Source organism: Panthera leo, chromosome D2 (genome assembly GCF_018350215.1).
Source record: "Panthera leo isolate Ple1 chromosome D2, P.leo_Ple1_pat1.1, whole genome shotgun sequence".
NCBI lineage: Eukaryota > Metazoa > Chordata > Mammalia > Carnivora > Felidae > Panthera > Panthera leo.
Window position 1 is genome coordinate 11029419 of NC_056689.1, and position 16139 is coordinate 11045557.

The following is a 16139-nucleotide window of genomic DNA, read 5'->3' on the forward strand; positions in this document are numbered from 1 at the left end:
CAAAGATTTAAAATGAGTTTTTTAAGATCTAGAGGAAGCAAAGAGAATAAGGGACAGTAAGAACAGGATTTAGAGCAGATGTAATAATAATAATAATAATAATAATAATAATAATAATAATAATAATAAAAAAGAAGAGTAGAGCTATTCATCAGCTATTTGCTTCAGATTATACCATGAAAGAGAAGTGATTTTTAAATACAGACATTATCTAGCCAAGAGAAATGAAAATTAAGACCCCAATGAAAGACCATTTTATTCCCATTTGGTTGGCAAAAATTGAGAAATCCTATAATATCAAATACTAGAAAGATATGGATCATCAGAATGTCTCTTAAACACTGAGGGTAAGAACGTAATTTCATGCAATAAACTTTGAAAAAGAGTTTGCCATTTTCTCCTTAAGTTGAACATTCTTATACCCTATACCCTACATCCCTTGTACAAGAGAAGAAATGGGGGAACCTGGGTGGCTCAGTTGGTTAAGTGTCTGACTCTTGATTTTGGCTCAGGTCAAAATCAAGCCCTCTGGGATCAAGCCCTCTGTCGGGCTCTGTGCTGATGGCAGGGAGCCTGCGTGGGATTCTCTTCCTCTCTCTCAGTTCCTCCCCCATGCTCACTCACTCTCTCAAAAAAAAACAAAAATTAAAAAAACATATAAATGAATAAAAAGAGGACATTTTGAGCCCTTTTCATGTTAGCAAAAACATAGATTCAACATAAAAGGTTATCAACAGAAAAGTAAATAAATAAGCTAGGGTGTAGTTGCCCAATGGAATATAATGAAATAGTAAAATCAAATGAACTCCGGCAACACATAGAAGGGTTGATGAATCTTAGAAAACAGTATTAAGGAAAACAAGTACCAAGAAATTATATATAGCATACTGCTCTTTTAAAAGTTAAAAACAACTAAAATTAAAAACACATATAATTATATGTATAATTATAATATATACACATTTGCATATATGTGATGTGTATGTATTAACAAATAGGTATGATAAGGGAAAATGACATAAAAGGAGAGCAAGGGTACTGGAACACAAAATTCAGGATGATGGTTTCCTTGTATGTGGGAACAAGGTATGGGTTAAGGCGGAAGATCACATGACTACGTGTAAGTTAGTATGAAGGTCTTAACTTTTCTTGCGTGTGGTGCATTTATGGGTATTTGCTACATTACTAGAAATGACTACATAACTAACTTAGTAAAAGTAGGCCACTATAATGGGCCAATGGTAAGGGTCTAACATGGAATCCAGAGTTACGATTAACCCAGTTCTGTGTTCCTATGGTTAAAATATCAAAACTGAAAATAAAAACCTAATTGATATGTAAGCAGTGCTTTCAAAAGATCCTGCAATGGTGAAAGAAGACATGAAGGCATAAGTCTCTTAAGGTGAGTTCAACTTTTAAGACTCAAGGCAAAAATAGACATTATGTGAATGCAAAATGATTACTGGTAAACTCTAAGAAACCATGAAGGCCAAGAGGAAGTTTCGGACTCTGGGATGCTGATTTATTTTTCTTTTCTTTTCTTCTCTTTCCTTTTCTTTTTTCTTTTTTTCAGGCTCCATATTTAGCATGGAGCCCTGACATGGGATTTGATGCCACGACTCTGAGGTCATGACCTGAGCTGAAATCAAGAGTTGGACGCTTAACCTACTGAGCCACCAAGGTGCCCCTTTATTAAAAAAAAAAAAAAAACAAAAAAAAAACAAGACAATCTTCTTAATGCTTCCTCAAATCATGAAAAAAATATAAACATAATTACCCTATTTCTTCATCTTAATGAGGTTGCAGTGGGGAAATTAAATATGAAGAGCAAATAAGTATTCAAATTAAGAAAACTTGATAATTCCAAGGTCTGTATTTGGCTCACTTTAGAAATTCTCTCCTCATGTTTTCATTTTTAGTTTAGGGACTTTGTGGTCATTGGATTTTCCCCCAAAAGCAGTCTTCCCAAAGGACTAATTCCTTAATTCTCATTTTTTGGTCTATACCTGTGAATGTATCTAAAAATGATGAAGTCAAGCTTTCACTTTTTGCAGATGACATGATATTCTACATAGAAGACCCGACAGACTCCACCAAAAGTCTGCTAGAACTGATACATGAATTCAGCAAAGTCGCAGGATACAAAATTAATGTAGAGAAATCAGTTGCATTCTTATACACTAATAATGAAGCAACAGAAAGACAAATAAAGAAACTGATCCCATTCACAACTGCACCAAGAATCATAAAATACCTAGGAATAAACCTAACCAAAGATGTAAAAGATCTGTATGCTGAAAACTATAGAAAGCTTGTGAAGAAAATTGAAGAAGATACAAAGAAATGGAAAAACATTCCCTGCTCATGGATTGGAAGAATAAATATTGTTAAAATGTCAACATTACCCAAAGCTAACTACACATTCAATGCAATCCCAAACAAAATTGCACCAGCATTCTTCTCGAAGCTAGAACAAGCAATCCTAAAATTTGTGTGGAACCACAAAAGACCCCGAACAGCCAAAGTAATATTGAAGAAGAACAAAGCGGGAGGCATCACAATCCCAGACTTTAGCCTCTACTGCAAAGCTGTAATCATCAAGAGCATGGTATTGGCACAAAAACAGACACACAGACCAATGGAATAGAATAGAGACTCCAGAACTGGACCCACAAAAGTATGGCCAACTAATCTTTGACAAAGCAGGAAAGAATATCCAATGGAAAAAAGACAGTCTCTTTAACAAACGATGCTGGGAGAGCTGGACAGCAACATACAGAAGAATGAAACTAGACCACTTTCTTACACCATTCACAAAAATAAACTCAAAATGGATAAAGGACCTGAATGTGAGACAGGAAACCATCAAAACCCTAGAGGACAAAGCAGGAAAAAACCTCTCTGACCTCAGCCGCAGCAATTTCTTACTTGAAACATCTCCAAAGACAAGGGAATTAAATGCAAAAATGAACTTTTGGGACCTCATGAAGATAAAAAGCCTCTGCACTGCAAAGGAAACAATCAACAAAACTAAAAGGCAACCCACGGGATGGGAAAAGATATCTGCAAATGACAGATCGGACAAAGGGCTAGTATCCAAAATCTATAAAGAACCCACCAAACTCCACACCCGAAAAACAAATAATCCAGTGAAGAAATGGGTAGAAGACATGAATAGACACTTCTCTAAAGAAGACATCCAGATGCCCACAGGCACATGAAAAGATGCTCAATGTTGCTCCTCATCAGGGAAATACAAATCAAAACCACAGAGATATCACCTCACGCCAGTCAGAGTGGCTAAAATGAACAAATCAGGAGACTATAGATGCTGGAGAGGATGTGGAGAAATGGGAACCCTCTTGCACTGTTGGTGGGAATGCAAACTGGTGCAGCCACTCTGGAAAACAGTGTGGAGGTTCCTCAAAAAATTAAAAACAGAACAACCCTATGATCCAGCAATAGCACTGCTGGGAATTTACCCAAGGGATACAGAAGTGCTGATGCATAGGGGCACTTGTACCCCAATGTTGATAGCAGCACTTTCAACAATAGCCAAATTATGGAAAGAGACTAAATGTCCATCCACTGATGAATGGATAAAGAAATTGTGGTTTATATACACAATGGAATACTACTTGGCAATGAGAAAGAATGAAATCTGGCCTTTTGTAGCAACGTGGATGGAACTGGAGAGTGTTATGCTAAGTAAAATAAGTCATACGGAGAAAGACAGATACCATATGTTTTCACTCTCATGTGGATCCTGAGAAACTTAACAGAAGACCATGGGGGAGGGGAAGGAAAAAAAAGTTAGAGAGGGAGACTCTTAAAAACTGAGAAGAAACTGAGGGTTGATGGGGGGCGGGAGGGAGGCGAAAGTCAGTGATGGGCATTGAGGAGGGCACCTGTTGGGATGAGTACTGGGGGTTGTATGGAAACCAATTTGACAATAAATTTCATATTAAAAAAATTAAAAATAAAAATAAAAAAATAAAAATACTTTTACTGATTAACCATATAGCTAAAAATAGAAAGGAATAATGACCATAATGCCTGTAACAGCAGCCTAAAGATACACTGCTTTCTGTAAAAAATAGGCAAATTCACAGCACTGAAAAAAATAGTCTTCTCTTCAAACTATTCCCTACATGCACATGCGCATGCACAATCTTCAGAGGGATTGTGAGTAAAGTGACTGTACATTTGTACTTCATAATGCTGATTGAACTAATAGTCATCTGTTTATTCCATTTTTTTTCATCATGATAAGTGCACTCCTTAATCCCCATCACCCATTTCACCCATTCCTGTCACCCACCTCCCCTCTGGTAACCATCAGTTCGTTTTCTGTAGTTAAGAGTCTGTTTCTTGGTTTGTCTGTCTCTTTTTTCCTTTGTTTGTTTGTTTTGTTTCTTAAATTCCACATATGAGTGAAATCATATGGTATTTATCTTTGTCTGACTTATTTCACTTAGGATTATAGTCTATAGTTTCATCCATGTTGTCGCAAATGGCAAGATTTCACTGTCTTTTATGGCTGAACAATATTCCATTGTGTATATACACCACATCTTCTTTATCCAATCATCTATCAATGGACACTTGGGCTGCTTCCACACTTTGTTGTAAATAATGCTGCTATATATACACATAAGGATGCATGTAGCCCTTTGAATTATTATTTTCTTTTTTTTTTGGGTAAATATCTAGTAGCATAATTCCTGGATCATAGTACCTTATTTTTAATTTTTTTGAGGGACCTCCACACTGTTTTCCACAGAGGTTACCTCAGTTTTTGGGATGAGGATTTTCAAAATGAAGAAAGGTAACCTCCAGAGACCCCAGTTTGATATGAATCATCAAAACTAGCCACTAACATAAACACAGGGAAACCACATTTAACAAGCTTGTGGCCGGCATACTTGCAAAGAGCTATTTAACACTGAATGATAGAGCTGAACTTTAAAAATATTTTGGCTTTGGACTATGGTCTGACTCTAATTAAAGAAATGATCATGTATGTTAAAAATTATAAAATTTAGGGGTGCCTGGGTGGCTCAGTCAAATAAGCCTCTAACTCTTGATTTTGGCTCAGGTCATGATCTCGCAGTTTATGGGTTTGATCCCTGCATCTGTCAGTGCAGAGCCTGCTTGGGATTCTGTCTCTCTCTCCCTCTCTCTCTGCCCCTCCCCCCCCATCTCTCTCAAAATAACTTAAAAAATTATAAGAATTAAAAATACATCAAATGTCAGGGGCTCTTGGGTGGCTCAGTCGGTTGAGTGTCGGACTTCGGCTCAGGTCATGATCTCACGGTTCATGGGTTCGAGCCCTGCATCGGGCTCTGCTGACAGCCCGGAGCCTGGAGCCTGCTTCGGATTCTGTGTCCCCCTCTCCCTCTGCCCCACCCCTGCTTGTGCTCTCTGTCTTTCAAAAATGAATAAACATAAAAAATTTTTTAAATAACGTTTTTATTTAAATAGAAAATATCAGACTATATCGCTCATAGGAAGGGTATTAATTTCATGAAAATTTTCTTTCAACCTACCTATTTTCATGTTTCCATAAATATACTGTATAAATGTGCTTCTTATTGTGGGTTCTATTTTTTAATGTTTATTTATTTATTTTGAGAGAGGGAGAGAAAAAGAGCATGTGCACATGCACGAGTGAAGGAAAGGCAGAGAGAGAGAGGGGGAGAAAGAGAATCCCAAGCAGGCTCCATGCCATCAGCACAGAGCCCAACGTGGGGCTCACTCTCATGAACCATGACATTAGGACCTGAGCCAAAATCAAGAGCCAGATGCTTAACCGACGGAGCCACCCAGGCACCCCTGTGGGTTATGGTTTAAAATAAAGCTGGAAGGTAACAACTTTTCCTTATGCTCTGTAGCCTGTGCTCTCCCCCTGCTCCCATTCACTCGAGGCTACACCACAAATAACTCCCTTGCCCATTCTACTGGCTCCTGACCACCAGGACAGAAGCACGTTCAAATCTCTCTCTTAAATACAAGTAAACAAACGGCAAACAAAAATAATCCCCCTTCAACGTCACAATTCCATCTATTCTTTTTCTCTTCTCATCTCTCTCAATCTTCTAGTAAAGAAACATCTAGGCCACATCTCCTCACTCGTGGATCTCTGCTTAGTTCCCCATAATATGGCGCTAGCACCACCAATGGCCCCTCTCCATAATCTTCTGGAACTGTTCTCACCACGGTCACATGATGCCCATGTACTAAATCCTAGAGAAGTTTCAATTCTTACCTTATTCATCCCTATTCCTAGCAGCATACGATTCTGTTGACTACTCCCTTAGGTCTACAGCTCCTACATATGCTCATGCTTAAGATTCTCCACCTGCCTGTTTTTTTAACGGGTTTCTTTTCTTCTAGAAGGAGAAACATAAACCCATGTTTTTAGAGGCGCAGCCGCAGGCCTTCCCCTCTACAGAGGGGAAGAGACGCCTTCTCTTTCTGGGCAAGACCATCCATGTCTATGACCTCGATTCCCTTCGAATGCTGGTAAATCCCAAATCTGTATGTATAAGCCATCCCTGATATACTGAATGTCAGGCACGAATGCCTCATCACATGTCTGACATCTCCACGTGGCTGTCTCACAGGCATTTTTTTTTCCAATATATGAAATTTATTGTCAAATTGGTTTCCATACAACACCCAGTGCTCATCCCAAAAGGTGCCCTCCTCAATGCCCATCACCCACCCTCCCCTCCCTCCCACCCCCCCATCAACCCTCAGTTTGTTCTCAGTACACAGGCATTTTTAACTAACAAGTCCACAATGTAATAGGTCATTCTTCCTCTTCACTCCAGACCCGCAATTCTCCCGGGCTCCCCATCTCAGTATCGGGTACCACCATCTACCCAACTGCCCACGTGAGAAGCTTCAGAGACACCCTGACTCCTCTTTTAATTCACCCCTTCATTCACCCTCCTATTGTGAGATATAAATGAAACAAAGACTCAGGAAATACTGTTACTATTTTCACATGCTCCACTTGTCACTGGACAGTCACGGACTCCCGTAAACCTTAGGCTAAGCGGGCCTCCCAACTACACACCAGCTCCTGTACCACTAACAGCACTGCTACCACTGAACTCGACACAGCTTTTTGCGATCACTTGCTTGCATTTTGTTTTCTCTCCCTCAGACTATCAACTCCAGGAAGGGTGTATGCATTTTCTTCTTATTGGCCATGTCATCGACAATACCTTGATGCCCAGTGAATATTTGTTGAATGAATGAATGAATGAATGAATGAATGAATGAGTGAACATTTGGAAAATTAGCTCCCCGTAAATAAAATGTGAACAGGGAAACAATGGTTACCTGTCAAGGAAGTTTGAACAGAGATTCATTCAGCAAGTGGAAAATTAAGATTAATGCCTCTTCAGGCTTCTAGGATTTAACAGTATTTTATCTAGACCCCAAAATACATAGATTTTTATCCTTATGTCAGATGAAAGTGATTTCCCTTTATTCAAATTAAACATTAAAGTCAAGATGGATTTATTTACCTTTGCCATAATATCTGCATAAGCCATATATAAAAAATCTTCCTCCAGTTTGCTATGAAAAACAAGAACAACACATGAGTTTTTAAGTGGGAGGCTTGTCATGAGCAGAACTACCATCATGGTAAAATAACCTTTAGTTTTCAACCAGTATGCCCTTTTAAAATGAAATAAACACAAAACCTAGGCAAAGTCATCATTCAGAAATATTGTAGAATCAGCAAAGATCTCAGACCTACACGGCTGTCCCTGTCCCGCCTTACCTTCCAGAAGAGGCCTTCAAATCTCACAAAATAAATGGTCTAGTGACTTACACACAATGTATAGCTTTCATTTTCTTGAAACTACAGAAGCTGAAACAAGCAAATTTAAATGAGGTAGGGGCTTTGACAGCAGAAGCGATACTCGACATTGGATGGAAAGACTCCCCAAATTCTTATGCTACTATATTGCCCCAAAAATACAATGGTCATAGTGATTCTCAAAAATTAAGAAATATGTTTACTAATCCTTTTCTTACAGCGTATGGAAATCATTAATTCATGAAGAAAGGTTTCCATCAAAAATTACCTAATATTTGCAAAGCTATTTCAGCAGTTCAAAGCTTCAGCCATCAGAAAAATTCACTTATGAAAATACCTCATTACCTGACAAGGCCAGACAGAGGGTTGCTCTATGCTTAGGAATGAGATGATTTTGTTAGTTAGGAAATAATAAGAGAGAGAGAGAGACATCGTGAGAGAAGAATGGATCACATTGGCTAAGGGGGAGAAATGTGCATTATTATGGCATGCATAGAGGTCACATGAATTTATCTAGACTCTGAAAAGACTCGGGCGGAAAGGATTGATAATTAAATTATCTTCTGGCTTCTGCACGAACCAGAGGGAGGCCTTGGGCAAAGGAGGATTCCTTTTGTATGGCAGGGATGCAGATAAATGTTTTATAACCTCTCCAAGGTTTCCTCCACAGAGCGAATCTATGTAGTGCTCCCTAGGAGGAGCGGACTCTGAGCCCATTTTGATTACTGGGCATCTGAGTGCAAAGCTTACTTAACTACACAGAGGGTCAGCCTTTGTGGCTCCGGGGAATTCATATGAACCAGGCTGCAAAAGCCAAGGAAAATGGAGAACGCCCTCAAAACAGACCTCAAAGAAACTTCCTGTGGAGATGATGGTTCACCCACCTTCTAAGGTTTCTTAAGACCCACTGCACAATCTACCCAGGAAATTTGGGTGCCCACATTTTTTTGTGTACTGGAATTTGCTTTGGGTTCCTTTTTTTTATTTATGAAGGCCATTTGCGATGAAGAAAAAACTCATTTTATAAGATTCAGGATCAAGTAAATCCGCTGATGACTAGGTTGTTAGGAAAAACTGGAGCTCACAGGTAGACATCAAAGCCTGCACTTGCATGAATGCTGGCCCACAGGTGTGTGGCAGACTGGTCTTATCTTGGAACAATTCTCTCTCCTAACAAGAGTCAGATGAAATTGAAACATGAACATGTGACACACGGGATACTGAGACATGGGTTTCTTTATCTGTTCTTCCTATGCTCACACGAACCGTCCCAACCATACCATTTCTCTGTTAAAGCTGTTCGACTAAACAGAAGGATGAGCTGATGGAGGGGGTCGACTCTCTTCGTGCCTTCCTCTTCCTCTGGAGGGTCTGCTCCAGGTTTCTACAAAAAAACCAAATTGATAAAATTTCACACTGAAATGAAATGTTCACTCAAACTCAGGAGCGGTGTGAGGGTCAGGAACAATGAATAAAAGGAAAGCTATTTTCTTCCTGCTCTGGCGTGTGTGTGTGTGTGTGTGTGTGTGTGTGTGTGTGTGTGTGTGCACGTGAGCGCACACGTGTGCACGCATGCTTTAGAGGCATTGTGCGTGCACGTGTGTGTTTTATATACACTGTGCATATGTGTGTGGGTTACATAATCAATGCAAAATTATGCAGCTTAAAAAAAGTTACTTAATAATTGGACCAAAAAACACTATGGGCAAGGATGACTCACATCACTTACCAATTCTGACTGCCATTCTTGGAAGCAGATTCACAACTGGGGGTGTATTTGGTACAGAGATGTCAGCTTTATGGAGGGCTCAATTTATAAAAAATTACAATAATATCCTAGGTTGTTCCAAGTATAAAAGTTTAGTCCGCACAACACTGAAAATTGATTATTAAACATAGCATCGTCTTTGCCCACACAAGCAATGACAGGGAAAGAATGCTAAAAGTTAATGTGTGAACCACTTCTACATTTTTTATTTTCAGTTACTTTAAACTCACAAAGAATAGTTTTGTACTATTAGAACTTTTAACATGAGGAAAATTATAAAGCATTTTTACTGACTGTAGAGTTAATTAATCTTGACTGTCTGTTGAATGGTTTAATGACTTTTGTATCTCCAAGGCCTTACCCATTTAGACTGATTTTCTCTCTACATAAATGATGTTCTTTCCTGGATTTAAAGGTTAATGTTGTAGATACTGGGTACACGTCTGTAAGATACCCAAAATTCTATTGGTTGTTTTGGTTCTAAAGCCAAACCAGAATTCATTTAAAATATATAGGGATAGTCAGGGTCAGGCTTTCATGAATTATATCAGTTTATCCAATATTCTCTGATAACTTGGGAGTTAAAAAAAAAATGTTTACAGATGAGGTCTTTAACTTGAGAATCAAGAAACCTCCAACTAGTCTGCAAAATTCCAGAGGACCATATGCCTGGAAATTTTCCTGAGAAGATAGTTTCATCAGATATTTTTTAAAAATAACTGTAGGTTTATTTATTTTTGAGAGAGAGAGCAAGCGAGTATGAGTGGGGAGGGGCAGAGAGAGAGAGACACACACACACACAGAATCCGAAGCAGGCTCCAGGATCCATGCTGTCAGCACAGAGCAGGATGCGGGGCTCAAACTCATGAACCGCGAGATCATGACCTGAGCTGAAGTTGGACACTTAACCAACTGAGCACCCTGGTTCATCAGATATTTAATCAGGTCCGCGACTTATAAAACATTAAGACTGGGGTGCCTGGGTGGCTCAGTCAGTTAAGCAGCTGACTCTTGATCTTGGCTCAGGTCATGATCTCATGGCTTCGTGAGTCTGAGCCCTACATGGGGCTCTGTGCTGACAGGGTGGAGCCTGCCTGGGATTGTCTCTCTCCTCTCTCTCCCTGCCCCTTCCCCACTTGCACAGTGTGCCCCTCAAAAGAAATAAACATTAAAAAAAAGATTTAAAAAAAAAGATGAAGACTCCTCTCCTCTCAGTACGAGAGCACCTTTACCTGTCCAAAATGGCGGGACCAAAAATCTAGTCTCCATCTAATGCGTTTTACCATGACTTCCTGTTCTTCTTGCGTCTAGTCCCATCATTCTCTGCCTCATATATTTTTAAAAACCAGCTACTTTTCATTGGCTTTTGTTAACCCTCAACTTATTTTTGGTGGATAACTTCTATATGGTTCAGCTTTTATAGTTCTATGCTAGGTTCTAAGGTGTTTAAAGGTGCTCTGCAGAAGAATTTAAAAGAATAATCGAGTCAAAGCCTGGTTATAATAAACTTCTATCATTCACCTGAAATTCGGAATTGCTGGGTGCTGATGAGATCTCTGAAGTAAGAAGAATAAGATGTTCCCTGAACATTGAATGCAGTAGCAGTCAAGAAAAGAAAGTTTCCTAGGACCAACACTGCAATGGTGCTTTCTCTCCGCTATGATAGGATAACCTGGTCACGCCAGCGTTACTCCACCAGACCCAAGCCCTCTTTCAACTTATAGCCCCATTAAGACATACTGCTAAATCTTCTATCAGCTTATCTTCAAAGTAGTGTTCTTCTGTTTCAATCCAAGACTTTTCGTATCCCTGAAGAAAGAGGTTAACGGCCCGGTGCCTAAAAAAGAAGCATAATTTCAAACAAAGAGTTTTTTTTGTTTTTGTTTTTGTTTTTAAATAAATTGGACAGGTGCTTTATCACTGGACTCTCGGTGCGCTCAAAGACAGAAGATAAAAATAAACTTCCCACTCTTGATTGCACAGGCAAGACATGGTAGTCAATAAGGCAAGGCTTCTCGTAGCACATTCTGACTTGCATTTAAATTCTGGCTCTGCCATTTCTAAGCTTCATAATGCTGGTCAACTCTTCACTTTACCAACATTCACTTTTTGTTCATTGATAAAACTGGGAAAACCCCATCTGCACTTCAGTCTGCAGAGACTTAAAATGAGATAAGTCATGTAAAGCACATGGGGTATATGGATGGTCATTAAGCGGTAGCTAGTATGACATCAAGTGGCTTCAGCAAAACAATATAATAAGGATTAATAAGGAATTAGTCAGTGGTTAACATTAGATACAGGCCCTGAGGATGACAAGACAAAACGAAACGTATTGCATGAACTTAGTAGAGTATACACCCAAAGATTAAATACTGGAATACTGATGATAAATGGTGGCCTAAGAAATAAAAAAATAAAAAAATAAGCGAGGACTAAAAGAATAAGTAAACTCATCATGAAGCCGATGAGAGGTATGGATAAGACACCACCATGGGAAAGGATAAGAGAAAGTCATGACCATAAGGGAACATCATAAGAAAGTTAGAAGTGTTAGGAGAAAGTCAGAAGTGTTAAAAGGAGACGTGTCATTACGGGGTGGGAAGAAAGCTGAGCCCAATGGAACTAATGGTGAGTTACGGAGTCATGAGACACGTGGTTAGATAGGTTTATGAAGGGCCTGGAAAACCAAGGAGAGGAATTGACAGTGCATCTAGAATGCTAGAAATCACCATAAAGTCCTGTGCACGGGCCAGACATGACAAAGGACAGGCTCGACAATATTGGTACAAGAGAATCATCTGAGCGGCTTTGAAACGATACACTTGCTAAGCCCTCACAGAAATTCTCATCCAACAGGCTGAGGCTTGGATATTTCTTAAATGAATTTGAATGTATTTCCCAAAAGCGCCAGGTCTGAGCACCACTGCAATAAAGGATACAATTTTGAGAAGGTTACGTGAGAAAGTGGAACAGCAGATTCCATAACATCAGGGAAATCACCTCAGAATCTGCTGCCATCAACCTGATATGAAGCAATAAACACGTGAGCCGGAGGGGTGGCCATAAAAGGAAGGATAGCAATGTGAAAAGAGATCTAAGAAAAATCTGATGGAATCTGGAGAATGACTGTACAGGACGGACCAGAAAAGGAGTAAAACTATGGATTCAAGGTTAATGTTCTATTGACTAACTGGTGACACCATAACTGAGTTAGAGAATTTAAAGTGGCACATGGTCTGAGGGGGAAATTAATGTATTTTATACTCAGTGAATGTGCCTTGGCAAGGAATCCAGCTGTCTCACTGAAAGGGGAAAGTGTGAAGTTTCTTTGTTTGCTTTGTTTGAGGGTTGGGGGAGGGGTTTGTATTTTGTGTTGTTATTCTCTGACTCATTTATTTATTCAAAGATGTTCTGAAGGTCAGTGTTCCAGGTACTAAGGATATAAAATTGAATAAAACTCTAAAGGATCTCAAAGTCCAGGGGTGCATGGGTGGCTCAGTCGGTTAAGCAACTGACTCTTGGTTTCAGCTCAGGTCACGATCTCATAGTTCATGGGTTCCAGCCTCGCATCGGGCTCCACGCTGACAAGTCAGAGCCTGCTTGAGATTCTCTCTCTCTCTGCCCCTCCCCTGCTCAGCGTGCATGTTCTCTCTCAAAATAAATAAATAAACTTAAAAAAAAAGAACCAAAATAAAGGATCTCAAAGTCTGAATCAGAGAGACAAATAGGCCCAACCTTACAGGATCATGCCTACAATGAGAGGTCTGTAAGAGTGTTCTGGAAACAAAGAGGAGGAAGTGTTCCATTTGCAAGGAGTTGAAGGGCATGGTTTGGTCAGAGATATTCCAAAAAAAGGGACGCAGTTGAGCTGAGTCCTGTTTACCAGATGTGGGGACGATGCCACTTATACAAAGCTCAGAGAGGAAAGAGCACAGTTTCTTAGGAAAACTGCAAGGAGGCTGAAATGGTACCTGGGCCACCGAGTCAGACTCAAATGTACCAGTTTCTCTGTTAACGAGTATGCCAGCTGTAGCTCTAAGAGAAGGTTGAGGGACTGTTAAACACCTTTCTGCTATTCCCATAAACTAGATCCATACCAGTTCTTTTCCCCAAGACCGAAAACCACAAGAAATAATAAACAGCAATGGACATTAATAGTGCTAAATTTGGTTCTAAGCACCCCCTATACCTCAATCCATTAAATAATCTGAACAACTCCATGGGGCAAATCTCATCGTGGCACAAATGAGGAAACTATAACCAAGTCAGGTAAGAAACTTGACCAATGGTCATGCAGGCATCAGCTGACATGCCAGGGTTCAAATCAAGGCAGTCTGACTCCAAAGAGAGAGTTCCTAATTACCCTACCCTGCCTTACATACGTGAGCACAACTTCCTCGGTATTCAGAAGTGATTGAATAACTACACCGCGCATCAAAGTTCTCTGAGATCACCCAACAAAGAAAAACAAGCTCAGGCATTACACAAAAGAGCCAAGACCTGTTTTGCATTCTTCTCTCAGACTACTGCACTCCTGTTAAGGTAGACGCGATGCTCCTCCAGCTTACTAGGGAAAAAAGAACGTTCATCTATTGCCGACATTAAAAAAATTCTGACCTTGGCAGATTATATAAAGGAGCCATTCGGAAGCAGGCCACCACTGCCCTCTTCCTCTGCTTGGACAGAAGTTTGTGCCATACAGCTTTCTTCGATCTCTGTGGGTGCTCCACCTGAGGTAAAAACGATACAAACAAAACATTAAATATGTTGAACTCCGACTTACCCTCAACAATACTGTATTAAACAGCTGTGCCTTTTACATTAAAAACGTTTGGAATTACAATTCCCAAAGTACCCCTGCAATTATTATAGGAAAGCCCGTGTCCTAGAAGTCACCCAACGCTAAATTGGAAATAGTTTTGAATGCTGTGTATTTTCTTTAGTCAAAACAGAATATCTCCCCAGTAGTGTGTACTTAAGAAGCTATGTCATCTGTAAAATCAAAGAAATATAAAACCATTCTACATAAAATCATTTTGCAGCCTTTTCAGAATCTGGTTATGGTTCTAAAACATGTTTTCTGCCTACGCAAAAAAATCAACCTATTCTTATTTATGTATCCATTTCGACCAATTTTATCATGAGAGTTACAGCAGTAAACACGAATAGAGGCAGACATAGAAAATTCTACCGAAATTTCAACTGTTCCTTACTATAACAGGATGGGGAGAAAATGACAAGGCTTCAGGAACACATTACTAGGAGTGAGGAAAAGAATTTAATTTTGCAAAAATGTTAAAATACATTATTATTTTGTTAGATAGGGACAAATGAGAATTCAAAGTTGCAGTAAATGAGGCAAGCAAGCTATTTATTTAGCTAATGGTGTTTGGAGCTCCAAGAGGAAAAAGAGATTAATTATAAGTATTAGAGAGGAAAAAAAAAACAACATGTAATTCTAAATTAATTAGTAGTCTCTAGGTAATTGAGCACTGTACTTCCCAGACTGTAATATCTCCGGTGCATAGATGTAGATTTCTGGAAGAAATAAAAATGTTGCGTTAGCTAAAAAAATAAATCTAAAGTCTATTATCCTTTGCAGTAAAGGGTCAAAATATGAATTGTATAATGCCTGAAGAAAACATTAAGAGTGTCTGGACTAGAGTGGTTTAGAAATTTTAATGAAGCAACTTGTCTTTGGAAAGCACTTATTTATATCCATGATGGTCCTCCCTCCACAGGATCAGTAAACGCTTTGTGACAACTGTCCACTTCGATTTTCTTCTTGGTGGCTGTGTTAAGTGAATCAAGGCTGGTATCGTTCAACTAGACTCAATGCATTACAGTGCCATTCTGATATTCAGGCTGTAAGAGGTAGTTTTTTCTGGGAATAAGGTATTCTGATGGGTGTGGGTGATAGTCAACAAACACATTGCAATAGTGAGGCACTGAGGATACGGTAGTGACCATGGTAGAAAAGGTGTCTGCCATCATGAAGCTTATCACTTGGCAGCGCATTTTACTATATGTGAGAAGTGCTTAATGCCTCTCTTCTCACTGTCCAAATGCTGGGAGGTGCTGCTGTGTTAGCTTGGCTCGAGTTTAAGTGTTAGGAAATCCCAAGGAGACAGGTTACTCTCATGGACAAAAGTTACCAGATGTACAGCACAAAATATATAATTGCAAAGGTCGCTGATACCTACGATGAATTAAGTATTTGCTGCGCGCCCACTGTTTATGCACTGAGTTTGGCGGGTGAAGATACTCATCACAAGCTACTCTATGACTGAGTTACAAATAAACATTAGAATAGAGGTACTGAAGGCATGAATTCCTCTTCTGGTACATCCTCTGCTCTTTTCTATTCTTTGATAATTGATGATTTCTTTTTACTCATGTTCTTAACCATCTGTAAAATAGTTGGCCTTCACTAAAATCTGACCCCCTTACCTTTTCCTAGAAAATTCCTACTTCTCCTTTAAGATTATGGGGATCACCTACTTCATAACTAGATCAAGCCTGGACTCC

General features: G+C 39.4%; 1 protein-coding gene across 1 annotated transcript in view; it reads right to left on the reverse strand.

Annotated features, from left to right (window-relative positions):
* Window positions 1-16139, reverse strand: part of RYR2 (ryanodine receptor 2) — a 765551-nt gene that overhangs the window by 93279 nt on the left and 656133 nt on the right. The window contains exons 75-79 of the mRNA XM_042907783.1: window positions 15105-15149; window positions 14229-14341; window positions 11349-11445; window positions 9121-9224; window positions 7542-7593 (exon numbers count right to left, since the gene is read on the reverse strand). Coding sequence (XP_042763717.1) covers window positions 7542-7593; window positions 9121-9224; window positions 11349-11445; window positions 14229-14341; window positions 15105-15149 — 411 coding nt within the window. The remainder of the gene's footprint in view (window positions 1-7541; window positions 7594-9120; window positions 9225-11348; window positions 11446-14228; window positions 14342-15104; window positions 15150-16139) is intronic.